We start from the raw sequence: 14480 nt of genomic DNA, 5'->3' as shown, positions 1-14480 counted from the left end.
CGTTGCTTCGAAATGGGTAGGCCACGCACCATACGTTCTTCCGGGGAGCGGGCAGCTTAGGATCAGCGACACCGCCAGCAGGAAGGGGAACGATAAAAAAATACCACAACCACACAACGTATAGCGGAAAAGACGTTAACGAAAAGACGTTAACCACTTAAGGATTAGTAAACACCGGCTGCACGTTGGAGCTTCGCTGGTTACCCATCTGTACCGATTGCGAGGGCACCTTTTTCTCTCCAAGATACCGAAATCGTAGCAAAATAACAGGGCGTATATATATCTTTCTCACAGGGTTCGAGATTGGCGGCATGGAATCACTTTCGAAAATAGGCGAGACTTACGACCGGCTTGGAATCTCTCAAAATCGATGGCAAGGAAGCGGCAACACGAACTGCCTCGCATACCTCGACGGTCGATACTCTCGGCTGCAGAATATCGTAGCGTGCCGCGATGGCCAGAGCTCTCATTGCCACCACGTTGACAAGGGCTACGCTTGGACCCTCGACAAAGAATCCAGCATCGCCCGAGAGATCAGGTGAGCGACGTTTTGAACTGGGTTCTTTGATAAAGTTTCAAAATGATGTCTACAGTACTGTCTAGTAATCAGATGCTTGAGGTCTTTTAAAGACGATAGTCTTTCTTGGGCTACTTAAACCCAGAAATTTTGGTCTGTCTGCATGTCTGTCTGTCTGTCTGTCTGTCCGTCTGTCTGTCTGTAACTCGATTCAGCCACCTGGCCAAAGTAAACTGCTTACTGTCTTATATACTCGCAGCCAAATGTAAACGTCTAAGCCCGGTTTATATGTTCATACTTGTCAACTTTGTTTAACAAGAACAAGACATTACGCAAGTATAATACAGGAAATTAGTACACAAGGGATATTTACAGTGTTCCTTTATTTAAAAATTCATGGATGCTTGGTTTTTCGATAGCAAATAATATTCTACATCTACAGCAGAAAACCACCGCCTCCTGGCGGCATATTAAAATCATGCGGCAACAGCAGCAAAAGGTTCCACTAGTTAGGTTCCACGTTCTGCTTGGAACGCACGTGGAGCACGGCCACGCGGTTCTCTAAACCTTGTAGTCGGCCGCCTCTAGTCACGCGCGTCTCCGCCGTACTGCAGCGCTAGCATTGAAGAGCCCGGCCTGCAGCAGTGGAACGCGGTAAATTCAAATCGCTTTGCGCAAACCTTTACCTTGGGATGAGCGCGACGGTACAGGAGCAGCATGAGAGGTGAGCGGGAAAGCGAAGGGGGCATTTCCTTGGCAAATGTCTACAAAGACTATCGTCTTTTGACGACATTTGCAACGAAAGGAGCAGATACGCGGCCAATTTTTTAGATGCGAAAGCATCTTATGGTCTCGGCATGTCGTGCGTCGGCATCCGCACTCACACTGCGCATGCGCAACTCTCCTCCTTACACGCACAGCTGCGAGCTACAACACTATAAAAAAAAGAAATAGTTAGCGTCTCCGGGTTTCGATCCCACGACTCTCTGTCCGCAACGGGAGGTACGCGGTGCTCTTCCTACTACGCTGCAAATCCTTTTTTTTTTCTTTATTTCCGGACAAACACCGCTGTTACAAACATAATACACAACAACAAAACATACCCATTACTCTAAGACATAAAATCACTGTTCCACTCTAGGATACAGTGCTGACTACTAAAATATTTTCATTTTTGTTAACTCCTCCACTCGTGACAACCAGTCTGGAACACATTGGCGTGCCTTTTGAGCTTCAAGAAAATAGAATATGGCCTCTCGAAATACTCATTTACTGGCCGCGCATCAATGTCCGAGTGGCGGACTGCCATTCGGCATCTCCATATACTGTGCAGACCTAGTAACATTATTAGATCTAGAGGGACGCCATCATCATCATGTTCAACGGACAAATACCGAATACCATGGGCATCGATTGGCAGATCTTTTTTCAGCGTACGTTGCAGCACATCCCAGAAGAAGACCCCGTCCCAACAGTCAATGAAAACATGTTCAATGGTTTCCGGTTTGTTGCATAACCAACACTGTTCACCCCACGGCATAAAAAGGCCCTTTTCTTGCATCCATGTTTTCACAAGGAGTGTCCCGGTGTGTAGTTGAAAGAAAAATGTTTTACATCCCGGTGCAACTGGCATTCTTTTAACCCGTTTTAACACATCTCGACCCGTGCCAGCCGAGTGAGCAATTCTGTACATAGGAACGTCCGCGTCCGGGTCCACACCGGTGGCAAAGGCACGCAAGTACTGTTGTGTTACGGTGAGTAGGCGGTGGTTCTCGAGGCGCCGAAACTCGTCCATCATGTTCTTGTCGATGTTGTCTCTGTGGTAGAATCGGTAGTCTCCGTCAGCGTTGGTGAGGTAAAGGTTGTTGACATTGGTGCACCGGCTGAGAGCAATGTACACGCCCTTCACTTTGCAGCTTTGTCTTCTCCTTCTTCTTCTTCGGCGGTTCCCCTACGGGAAGATTACGACGGTGGTTGAACGCGAACCTATCTCGTGATGGATTCTTTGGTTGGCCAATCCCTAGGGGCATCCTGCCACAATCAGCATCAGAGGCGCTGCGGACGGGGCTGGTTGAGCTGCAAGGCGCGTGGCGCTTCCCGGCACAGCTTTCCCACGGGAAATTCAACATCCTCCTCTAAAGTTTTCAGTTCGTCGTTTCCGTTGGCGTTCAGCTTCGCGTGCCTTCATTGTATCAGTAGCTTCTTGACGTAGTTTGAATGAGTCAAGGACATAAGGCGCGTTCGTAGCACTTGCTCCTGTAAGTGCATTTTTCGGGAACCGGCGGCGTTACGTGCGGAGCGTTTATGCTGCGCAGAGGGATCCACCAGAGTGGCTGCCTCTTTTGGATGCGTGCGTTTGCTTGCCTGAGTTTTGATCTTTGTTCAACTGATGTCCTTGTCCTTTGCTGTCTGTTAGTGTTTATATTGTGTGTTAAGTGTCTTGTCTTTTGAAGTTTTCTAAAATTTCTATGCATTAAAGAAAAAAAAATGTAGCGTAGTGGGAATAGCACCGCCTACCTGCCGCTGCGGCCAGAGAGTCGTGGGATCGAAACCGGGCGCCGCTAACTATTTCTTTTTTTTTTCAAGGGTAGTATCGCGCAGCTGTGGGTGTAGGGAGGAGAGTTGCGCATGGCAAGTGTGAGTGCGGACGCCGACGCGGGACATGCCGAGACCATAAGATGCTTTCGCATCTAAAGTAAACCGAGGCGGAGAAAAAAAATTAAGCGCAAGCGCTGCACTTCAGTTTGTTTTAAGTGCGAATGCACTTCTTAAGCGATCCTGAATCGTCCGCCGCCGTCGTCCGCATAGCAACAGCTGCGGGTGCGCGCGCTCCTCGTCTTCCCTAGCAACGGGGGGAGATGGGCGCGCGCTGCCTGGCCGCGTCCCCATGGCTCATTCTTGTTGTTGTTCCTGCTGACATGGCACATACCCACGTGGGGGATTGGCCAGGAATCGGGCGTGAGAAGGGCTAATGCACCCGCTTAAAGGAGTAGCGAGGAACTGCCAATTTCGCACCGTCCTCCAAGACCCTTTGACGGTCCATTTCACGGACCACAAAGCGATCCTTCTAGCAATCAAGTACAACGACAACACAAATAGGTGTCTGTGAATAAATGCATCTTTCTTTCTTTGTAGTTGTGTGTGTGTGTGTGATCTCTCTTTCGCGAACATTACCGAACCGCGCAAATTCAACTCGTGCATTCGCACTTTCACATTCTTCCCCTCGGGGAAATGCGGGGAATGTTTTGTCTATGAAGTCTGAATTTTGGCCTGTCTATTCTGTTTGGTGATTTGCGTAGTTGTCTTATCTTATTACCTAAGGGTATTGTTATTTGTATTATGTAGCGGTCACCATGTAGTGTATGTTCTGTAACTTGCCACGTTGCTTGTTTATGCGATGGGTGAAGGTGAGATCGGGTGTAGTGTCTCTCTGTACGCTGTTTCCTATTCTGGTGGGTGTCTGGGGGTCATTTTCAAGCGTAAAATGTAGTTGCTGTATCTGTTCCCATAGGTTTCTCCCTTTTACTGTGTCTGTGGGGTAACCCCAGGCTCGATGTGGTGCGTTGTAGGCGCCTGTTATAATTAGAGGTTGTGACCCCGCTGCATTTTTAGCTAGTGTGACGAGGTTCTTAAAATCTTGGCGGTGCGCTTTTGGGGGGCTGTATACGTTGAGTATGTGGAGCGTGTCTTCTTGTTTTTGGGTGGGACGAATTGTAACAAAGTCGTGTGTGACGTCGGTGTTTTCGAACTGTTCTCTTACTGCTGGGATGTTGCGGTGTACCACTATTGCTGTGAGGGGACTGTTCCTGTGTTGAAATGCTCTGTACTCAGGGAGCGAGACCGTTTTGCCTGTTTCCTGTAGTGTTATAATTTGGGGAGGGGATTGCTGAGCTTGGATGAGTAACTGTAGGTTCTGCTTTTTTTAGAGTATAGTATGCAGTGCAAGCGCATCCTGCGTCACCGCATCGTGGGCCTATTCTGTCCTCGGGAAGCTGCAGTTGTTGTCCAGGGGCAGAGGGGTTCCTGGTCATGTAAAGCGTAAAACAGGAAGTCGCCATTGGTGGTCTGATTGCGAGACCTTTAAGCAAATAGGACGTGAGGAAGTACTACGTCGCAATTTCTATGGCCCGACGGGACGTACATGGCCGCCACGTCTGTTAGTGTTCGGGTCAGGCATTTTTTTCGGTGGTTAGCACGCGGATGATATGCCGTTGCTTGTTGGTGGCGTGTCAAGTATGAGTGAACAAAGTCAAAAATCACCGCAGACAAAAAGGAACAGCCGCGGTTCGTGAGAACTTGCCTTGAATAACTGCGCTTCACGATGACATTTTAATTTGACAGGCCTGTACGTTTTTTCGTGTTTATGTTAATTGGGTGCGAAGACGGTGTTACTTTCCAGGTTTCGTCGGACACAACGCTACGCGGCCCACTTGTATGCCGAGCAAAAAAATTCCCCGCATTTCCCCGAGGGGAAGAATGTGAAAGTGCGAATGCACGAGTTGAATTTGCGCGGTTCGGTAATGTTCGCGAAAGAGAGATCACACACACACACACAACTACAAAGAAAGAAAGATGCATTTATTCACAGACACCTATTTGTGTTGTCGTTGTACTTGATTGCTAGAAGGATCGCTTTGTGGTCCGTGAAATGGACCGTCAAAGGGTCTTGGAGGACGGTGCGAAATTGGCAGTTCCTCGCTACTCCTTTAAGCGGGTGCATTAGCCCTTCTAACGCCCGATTCCTGGCCAATCCCCCACGTGGGTATGTGCCATGTCAGCAGGAACAACAACAAGAATGAGCCATGGGGACGCGGCCAGGCAGCGCGCGCCCATCTCCCCCCGTTGCTAGGGAAGACGAGGAGCGCGCGCACCCGCAGCTGTTGCTATGCGGACGACGGCGGCGGACGATTCAGGCTCGCTTAAGAAGTGCATTCGCACTTAAAACCAACAGGAATCACAAGAAACGACATCTCTAGAGAGATTGACGCAGCAATTACTAGAGGATGTCAAGCTACATACGAAAACGCCAGATGAAACTCTCCCGGATGAAATAATGGACCACCATCTTTTACACCTTAGAGAAGCATATCACAGCACCCAAAAAAGATGGCGGAAAAATAAACTGAGCCATCTTCAACGCAGGAAACTAGCAAAGCTGGGCGAAACAATACAAAAGTACACAGCTCAACTAGCACAAACCCAATGGGATGACATACGCAACCAAATGCCGGGAAACCAGGCATGAAAAGAACATGGCAGTTATTGAAACACCTCATTGACCCCAACAACACTCAATCAGAAACAATAAACCGAATAACACACCTAATACAAAGCCATAACGGAGGACAGGAAGATCTCATCAGCCAAATCAAAGATACATACTTCCCAGAAACATCACCGGACCCAATCCAACCCTTACAGAGGAGAAGTGAACCATGAAATAGACAAAGAAATAACTGAATCGGAATTAAGAGGAGGCTTGCACAAACTACGCACACAGTCCTCACCAGGACCAGACAAAATCACTAATAAAGTCCTCAGAAACCTAGACGACACTTCAATAACAACCCTCACAGCCCTTTTTAACGCATATTGGACCACAGAAACACTACCCGAAGAATGGAAACATGCAAAGGTCAAGTTTATACCAAAACCGGGAAAATCCTTCAAAATCGAGAATCTCAGACCAATATCTCTAACGTCATGCCTGGGCAATCTATTAGAGCACATAATACATGTGAGATAGACGCAGCACTTAAGCAGACTCCAAATCTTACCACCGACCATGATAGCTTTTCAAGCGGGACTCTCCAAACAAAATATACTACTGCAACTTAAACAAGAAATAATCATCCCAGCAAATCACTTTGACACGGTAGCAATCCTAGCCCTAGACCTCCACCAAGCCTTCGACAACATTAAACACTCAGCTATTCTAAACAACTTACAAGCAACAAATCCCGGACAAAGAACTTACAGATACATCCAAAATTTCCACTCAAATAGAACAGTACAATATCAGTAGGAGATGTGCAGTCAGACACCATAACACTACCACCTAACGGTACCCCACAAGGGGCTGTGCTGTCACCACTCCTGTTTAACTTAGCAATACTAAAGATCCCAAAAGAATTAAACAAAATACCCACACTGAAATACACTTTATACGCGGATGATATTACATTGTGGATACATAAAGGCAGCGACGCTCACATAGAACACACCCTTCAAAAAGAAGTAGAGGCAGTCTCAAAAGCTGCAAACGAAGCAGGATTAACCTGCTCACTTTACAAGTCAGAATTACTCCTGATCCCGCCCAAAAGAAAGAACGAGAAAACCCCTCAACAGATTTCCCTCCACATTCAACAACATCAGATACCCATAGTTAAAACAATCAGAATACTAGGATTGCACATTCAAGCGAATCGCTCAAACACAATTCACATCAAGAATCTCTCAACACACGTAAACCAAACCATATGCCTCATGAAAAGAATCACCAATCGAAGAGCAGGACTTAAGGAGCGAGACCGTATTCGCCTGATTCAAGCATTTTCAATCAGCCGAATTACCTAGTCCATCCCCTACCTCCATCTAAGCGCCCAAGAAATGAAAGCAATAAATACACTAATTAGAAAAGCATACAAATCAGCATTACGAATACCTTTAAATACATCTAACGCTAGACTCGATGAGCTAGGCATATACAACAATTGCAAGGAATTAATAGAAGCACATTTAACTAATCAATCAGTCCGTCTGACCGAAACTCCCACAGGTCGACATATACTAAAACAGCTCAGAATAAACCCCCCGGCAATAATAGCTGAGAAAGAGCCCATTCCATTAGAAATAAGAGACAACCTAATCATAAAACCACTGCCGAAGCATATGCACCCAACAAATCACCAATACAGACGAGAACTTAGGGCCCAATACCTACAAAAAAGATACCCTCCAGGTCAAAACACCCTCTTTGTGGATGCTGCCGAATACCGACATAAAACAGCATTCGCCATTGTCGTAACGAAAGGCACTGACGAACCACCAGTGCATGCAATAACCATCCGCACGAAAAAACCCAACAGAGGCGGAAGAGGCAGCAATAGCCGTAGAATTGACGCAACGCCCCACGCCCCCCCCCCCCCCATAATTATCTCAGATTCCAAAACCGCTATTCAAAATTTCGCCCAGGGCAACATTTCATCCCTGGTACTTAAAATTCTTCAGAAGAATCCCCCCCCCTCACCCCAGTAGACATACTCTGGACACCGGCCCACACGGGACAGGAAGGGAACGAAACCGCACACTCTCAGGCTCGAGATCTTACCCTCCGAGCTGGAGTGGCGCCCGACCCACCCAACGGGGCAAGGTCATCCAGAGACAGTCTCCTTAACTATACCGATATTACGGAACTTTACCGCCTCTGCCGCCGAAAGCTAGCATCCCCGCACCCGGAACTCACAACAGCCCAAGAGCAAGACTGGAGGCACATACAAACAAACACATACCCACACCCAACCCGCCTGCACCTAATCCACCCAACAAAAGTCCCACCCCCGAACTGCACCCTCTGCACAGCCCCAGCCACCCTACCCCACATTCTGTGGGCCAGCCCCCAAAACCCCTGTCCCCAAATAACCACAGCTGAACAGTGCAGAGAAGCACTGGCATCCCACGACAGGGAGGTACAGACCTCCCTGTTCGCAAGGGCCGCCTCGGTCGTCGTTGGCCTGGTAACAACGACCACCAACTTCTCACGCTAAAGACAAGCTCAGTTTATTAATTGCGACGCATCTCTTGCTCGCGGGTATGTCCCTCCAGCGTCGTTGTCGCGGCGTTGTCCGCACGCTCACTGCACATGCGCAACTCTCCTCCGTTCTGCTCTCCGACAGCTGTGGGCAACACTCTCACTCCGTCTCATAATCATAACAGGTGCGCGTGTGTGCTTCGCTGCTCTGGGTGCGCGCATGTGTGCGCTTGCGCGCGACTCTCCACCCCCCCCCCCCTCCCTTCCGGCTCCTCTCATTTGAAAAGCGGCAATATAAGCGGGGGAGCGCACGGCGCCGGATCAGTCCAGCACTCGCTCTCGCACTTGACTTGACTTTGCTTGACGATACCTCCGTGCAAAATCTTCCGATGAAGACGTGATGGAAGCTACAGTCCCTTCAGAGAGTGGACTGACGCAATCCAATACCAGCGTCATTCCAAACACCCCCACCCCCTCCGGTGCGTCGCATCACATCAGGGTTCCCCTCGCGGGAAGATGGGTGTTATTTTTTGAAAGTTTTGTCTCTCTCTCTCGCTCGCACACCTGTGGAGCTCCTCGACGACCCGAAAGACCAGTTTTCGAAATTGCACCACCCGCTGTCTTTTTCGCCAGGATCTTTGCCCTGCTTTAAGCGCACGTTCAACGTTCGGGTCTTTCTGCAACATTAATGCCCTACACGTGCGTGGTCTTGAGCATCCCGTAATCTCACGCTATACGCAGTAACATCCTTAGACAGCGGCGCCTGAACACAATATGTACCGCAATATCCCACACCGAATAACTCGAGCAGCAAGCCACCCCACAACGTTCGTCCTCAAACAATGTGGACAATCATCATTACTGGCCATGAAGGAGCTACCCGGTCCAACATGAAAAGTTTTAATCTGGAGTAAATTGTATTCAAAATAACAAAAGCTTGATGTGGGTGAGTTGGTACCTAATGCTTGGTGGTCACTACGGCGCCAGAAGCAAGGACGGCAGGAGAAGAAACACATAAGCAACTCACTGCCGATACTGCGTCAATACGCGCGCTATGTTGTGCGTGGCTCTTCTTTTGTCTTCAGTATTTGCGCCGTAGTCACCGTCAAGCTTCAATTTATCTCATCCTACGTCCTTCTTAAGAGGTTCTCAACAAATCTAAATAAGGCCTCGCTGTAGAAAATTGTAGGTATCTTATGAGATGTGCGCTCTATCCGCGACGAGTCTGACTGTCAAGTCGCAAATTTCGCGCTATCATGGACTCTCACGTTTCCCTTAAAGATTACCATAGATCCTTTTCCCTATTTGTAAGGTCACTAGTGGACTTTGTCTGCCGATGATTTCACACGAAAAGCTTTGCCTGGGCCCGCATCGTCTGGGCCTGGGGTACCCGCCTAGGACGCATGGCAACCATACGGCTGTGACCGCTGCCTGGAAAGACTTGACACACCTCCAGTGGTTACCTGACACACCTCCATCGCAATACTGACCACGGTCAGACTAGCACTTTTGCCCGAGGAAATTCATGGCACAATGTCACATAAACCAGCAAGATGATATTCCGTTGGGTGTTCTAGACCTCTAAAGATAGACATACGTTCGGGGAGGTTATGGCTAAGCAGAATCTTGCCCACGTGGCCCTAACCACTGAAGTAGTGCGCACGCGGGTAAACGGAGCGAGCTCGCAAACTCAACGATCCCCGTATTGTAGTCGTACACGCAGTCTTAATCTGTATCGTTTAGTCTGGCACTGCACACACCTCATGGCCGATCGGGAGCCGCCATTGAAACTCCGTTTTCCCCCTGCAGACGAGCAAGCGCATTTGCAACGCTCTCGTGTCAAACCCGTCATCAAAAGCGAGAATGGCTGAATGTGCACTAACCAGTGGTCTATAAAAGGTGGTATGATAAGGTGTGCTGACTTCCGTCATAACCGTCCTTGTGCAGCCGCATTCGTGTTTCCCTACATGACCACTACCAGCTCACGTTATTTGTGACCTCACAAGCCTTGCACAAACCGCATACACTTCAATTGTGGCATGTCTTACATCACCCATCACCCCCCCCCCTTTTACCTCTAATTTCTTACCAGGCCATCTGTGTCCACATCAAAAGAGCAAGCCATTCAGTCTCTCTCTCTCTCCCTCTCTCTCCCCCTCCCCCCTCTCTCTCCCTCCCTCTCTCTCTCTCTCTCTCTCTCTCTCTTTCTGACGCGTAATGTATTCAACGTTCCTGGAAATGTTAAGCGGAAAAAGTTTCTGCTAAATCATCAGAAAGCCACCTAATAGACGTCCCATGGTTATCGGCAACATGTAGAAAGCTTCTATAGTCTCCACTCTACTTCCTTTCGGTTATCTCAAAATCACGTGAGATTTACAGTTTCTGGAATTCCAGAGGCTTCTTCACCCTATTTCGCCATTGCCGTGCCTGAGTTGGCGACCCACACTTCCCAGCTTTCATGAGCCGAAATTTAGATAGCAGAAAACTAAGCATCAGAGAAAAATACACATTTTTAGCAGGTGAGGTGTTTAAGCTCTTGCTTGCGCCGTCCATGAACAAAATTGCGCCCACCTCCCCGCCAGGAGAACCCTGTGTAGATGCGACGCATCGTGGGGTTCACTTGGGTCCGTTGGATTGATTCTGAAATCGCGTGAAACGTGTCGGGAACGCGTATGATTATTATGTTTTATGATTATTATTATGTTTTATTCGCCAATCTTGGTCAATCTCTCTAAGTGGTATGCTTGGGGCTTCGCTGTCTCAACGACCTTTACTCCATAATTGTTGCTGCAAGTGGGAGCTTCTTTTCTTTTATTGCAAGTGTTAATCATTGCCCCATCATGCGTTGTATCAGTAGCTTCTTGAGGTAGTTTAAATGAGTCAAGGATATAAGGCGCGTTCGTAGCATTTGATTCTGTCTCGGTTTTGTGGCGCAGTGGGAAGAGCACCATGTACCTCGCGTTCCGCCCACAGGGTCGTGGGATCGAAACCGGGGGCCGCTAACTGTTATTTTTTTTATAGTGTAGGGGCAGGGGTGTGGACAAGAGAGGGGCATCGGAGAGGAGAGGAGGTGAGCGGCGGAGAGCGCAGCTCGCGCGGCGAGGAGAATGGGGGAGGGGCGGACGACAACAACGCCGACGCTGCATGAGATGCAGTGAATGAGATGCAGTCGCATCTAAGAATCGTTCAGGCTGACGGGCTCTAAAAAGAGGAGGAGGAAACCTTTTATTAAGCAGCAAGGTGCTGATGTCCCGGTCAAAGGAGTCTTCAGTCCAGGACCCCTTGGGGTCTACCGGCCTTCTGGGCTCTCTCCTCCAACGTTTGCTCGTCAGAGGGGTGATGGCCGGTCAGCATCTCCGCACACTGCTGAAAGGAGGGATTGTGGTTTGGTGCAAGTGCCGGTGCGTGGGGGTGCTCCCATACGATGTGGTGTAGGGAGCTTGTCTGCGTGCAGTATTTGCAGTTCGCCGTGTACTGTACCGCGTACGTGGCGTCAAGTACGCTAATGTGTGTATGTGTTGGTTGGAGCTGTACGTGGCCTGGTGGCATCTTCTTTGGTTAGTTGGGGGTGCGGCGCTGGGTATTTTCGACGAGGCTGTCTGTAATGTGACAATATTTCTGCGCATCGCAAAAAGAACACAAGAAATACCGAGCCAAGATAATGCCGAGCGCACGTGAGCGTGCGTCTCGTCAAGAGCGGCGCACGATAAAGATCACCAGGCGGTCAAAATTAATCCGGAGCCCTCCACTACGGCGCGCCTCATCGCCTGCGTTGCGTCGGCGCGTTAAACTCCACAATCAATCAAAAATCAAATCGTCAAGAGCGCCAGACGTCGTTCAGGCTTGCCCCTGGACTTCCACTACGTGAGGGGCTCGCAAAAAGCAAAAAAATTGGCCGCGTATCTTCACTTCACTTTATTTCCTTAATAACCCCTGATGGGGTATTACATAAAGGGTGGGTTAACAAAATAAAGTTTTTTTTATTTATTTACACGGGTTTTCATTGCGAAAGATATGCAGACACTTGGTCGAAAAATGTTGATGGACAGGAAATGGCCACGACGTCGTGGGGAAGATCATTCCAGTCGTTTGCAGTCCGTAAAAAAAGGACATAGAAAAAGTGGTCGTTCTAATACGTGGACGGGCAACTTCAAGTGGATGACTAGTGCGGTGAGATATGCGGGCTGGTGGAATAATGTAGGGATGACGGAGTGGGCTATGAAAAATTTTCTTAAACAGGCAGAGGCTGGAAATGCGACGGCGGACGTCAAGGTTTAAAAGAGCAGATTCTTTTTTGAGGGATGACACACTAATATTATACGAATATCAAGAATGAATTAACCTAGTAGCACGGTTTTGAACTGCCTCAAGTGAGTCAATGAGATATGCTTGGTGCGGGTTACAGATTGCAGACGCATATTCCAATTTAGAGAGGATAATGGATTTGTTGGCCTGTAGCTTGACATTCTGGGGGGCGTGCCGAAGGTGACGTTTCAGAAACAAAAAGGATTTGTTTGCAGATGATACAATGTTGGTAGCATGCAGGTGCCAGTTATGATCATTGCATAGTGTGACACCAAGATACTTATATGATTGCACGTGTTCGAGAGCGACGTTAGCGAGATTGCGTAAGGGAACAAACGGGGGTTGCGACGGGGGTGGAAAGAGACTGTTTTACATTTGTTGGGGTTAAGTTTCGTAAGCCAGGTGTCACATCATTCCTGGGGTTAGAGGGCACTTCATCGAGTGAAACAAACTGGGAGGGGTTGGTTAGAAATTCCGCAATCCAAGTTAAAATATCAGGGTGTATATTTAAAGATCTAAGTTTTATTAGCAGTCGCTTGTGAGGTACCTTGTCGAACGCTTTCGAGAAATCCAGAAATATTACGTCAGTCGGCAGGTTAGTATCGAGACTTGTGTGCAGATCCTGGACAAAAAGGGCTAATTGGGTTGCGCAAGAGTAACCCTTACGGAACCCGTGCTGGGCAGGATGGAAGAAGTTATTGGCGTCAAGAAAGTGAATGATTTGGGAGTAGATGACGTGTTCCATGATTTTACAGGGTACGCTTGTAAGAGAGAGAGAGAGAAAGCACTTTATTGTGGAGCTGTTGGTTCAACGACGAGTGGTGACCAGCGCTTGGAGGGCCCCGGTGACCTGGGCTGCTCGTTCAGCGAGTCCTTGTTGGACCCGCGGATCTGAGCTGCCTAACGCCGCCTCCCAGTGCTCCACACAAGAGATGAGAGGGAATGAGTTTTGAGGGCATTGCCAAATTATATGAGCAACTGTTTCGTGGGCTCCACAGTCGGGACATTGGGGAGAGGGAAATACAGATGGATAAATTGCATGTAGTCTGGCGCGACAGGGGAGGGTGTTGGTTTGGAGAAGGTGCCAGTACCGTCCCTCGGTAATAGAGAGTGGGGTGGAGGGTAGCGCCGGCGAGAGAGGCGGTAGTGGCAGGTAATTTCTTGGAAAGTCAGGAGGCTGTCGCGGGTTGATTGGGCTCCATGGGAAGGGGTGCGACCTGGCGCAGCTCGGTGGGTGAGCTCTCGAGCTGCAAAGTTAGCCGCTTCGTTTCCTTCCAGCCCCGCATGGGCAATAATTTAGGGGGCTGTCTTTGTTACCTGATTTGAAGACCGGAGTGACCTTCCCTACCTTCCAGTCGTCTGGTAAGTGGCCTGTGTGAAGTGACTGTGAGAATAACAATGACAAAATCACTGAAGAAATAGATTTCGTGTTTTTAAGAATTTTAGAATTGATTTCGTCCACACCTGCTGAAGAAGACAGTTTCAATTTTTTGATAACAGACAATACACCCGATGGAATAAATGGGATAGGCGGCATAAAAGACAGGATTCAGTTCGGTAACGCAGGAAACGGTATATGGGTTTCGTTGGTAAAAACAGATGCATAAAATTCTCTTAAAGAAACTTGAGTGCTACGGTGTGCGCGGAGTAGCACTAAGCGTAATGAAAAGTTACCTTGCTGACAGAACCCAGTACGTATGTGTGGGTAACATATTTTCTACTAAAATGAAAATAACCAGTGGCGTTCCGCAGGGCTCCATTCTGGGACCGCTCCTGTTTCTTATATATATAAACGACATAACCACGATACCTGGCTCAACTGACATGATCATGTACGCTGATGACACAAATATATTTTTTTCAGGGACAACAAAAAAGTGTCTAGAACAAGCTGCAAATTCCTACCTC

The 14480-nt window shown here is 48.5% G+C and overlaps 1 protein-coding gene across 4 annotated transcripts in view; it reads left to right on the top strand.

Annotated features, from left to right (window-relative positions):
- Positions 1–14480, top strand: part of LOC144160997 (dermonecrotic toxin StSicTox-betaIB1i-like) — an 81919-nt gene that overhangs the window by 48862 nt on the left and 18577 nt on the right. For all 4 annotated transcript variants that reach the window (XM_077692066.1, XM_077692064.1, XM_077692067.1 and 1 more), the window contains one exon: positions 295–538. In XM_077692066.1, the coding sequence (XP_077548192.1) occupies positions 295–538 (244 nt within the window). The remainder of the gene's footprint in view (positions 1–294; positions 539–14480) is intronic.

This window comes from Haemaphysalis longicornis, unplaced genomic scaffold (assembly GCF_048455015.1).
Source record: "Haemaphysalis longicornis isolate Haplotype H1 unplaced genomic scaffold, Haemaphysalis longicornis Haplotype H1 scaffold_11, whole genome shotgun sequence".
NCBI lineage: Eukaryota > Metazoa > Arthropoda > Arachnida > Ixodida > Ixodidae > Haemaphysalis > Haemaphysalis longicornis.
The sequence above is the reverse complement of the archived record's forward strand: the minus strand, read 5'-3'. Positions and strand labels throughout refer to the sequence as shown.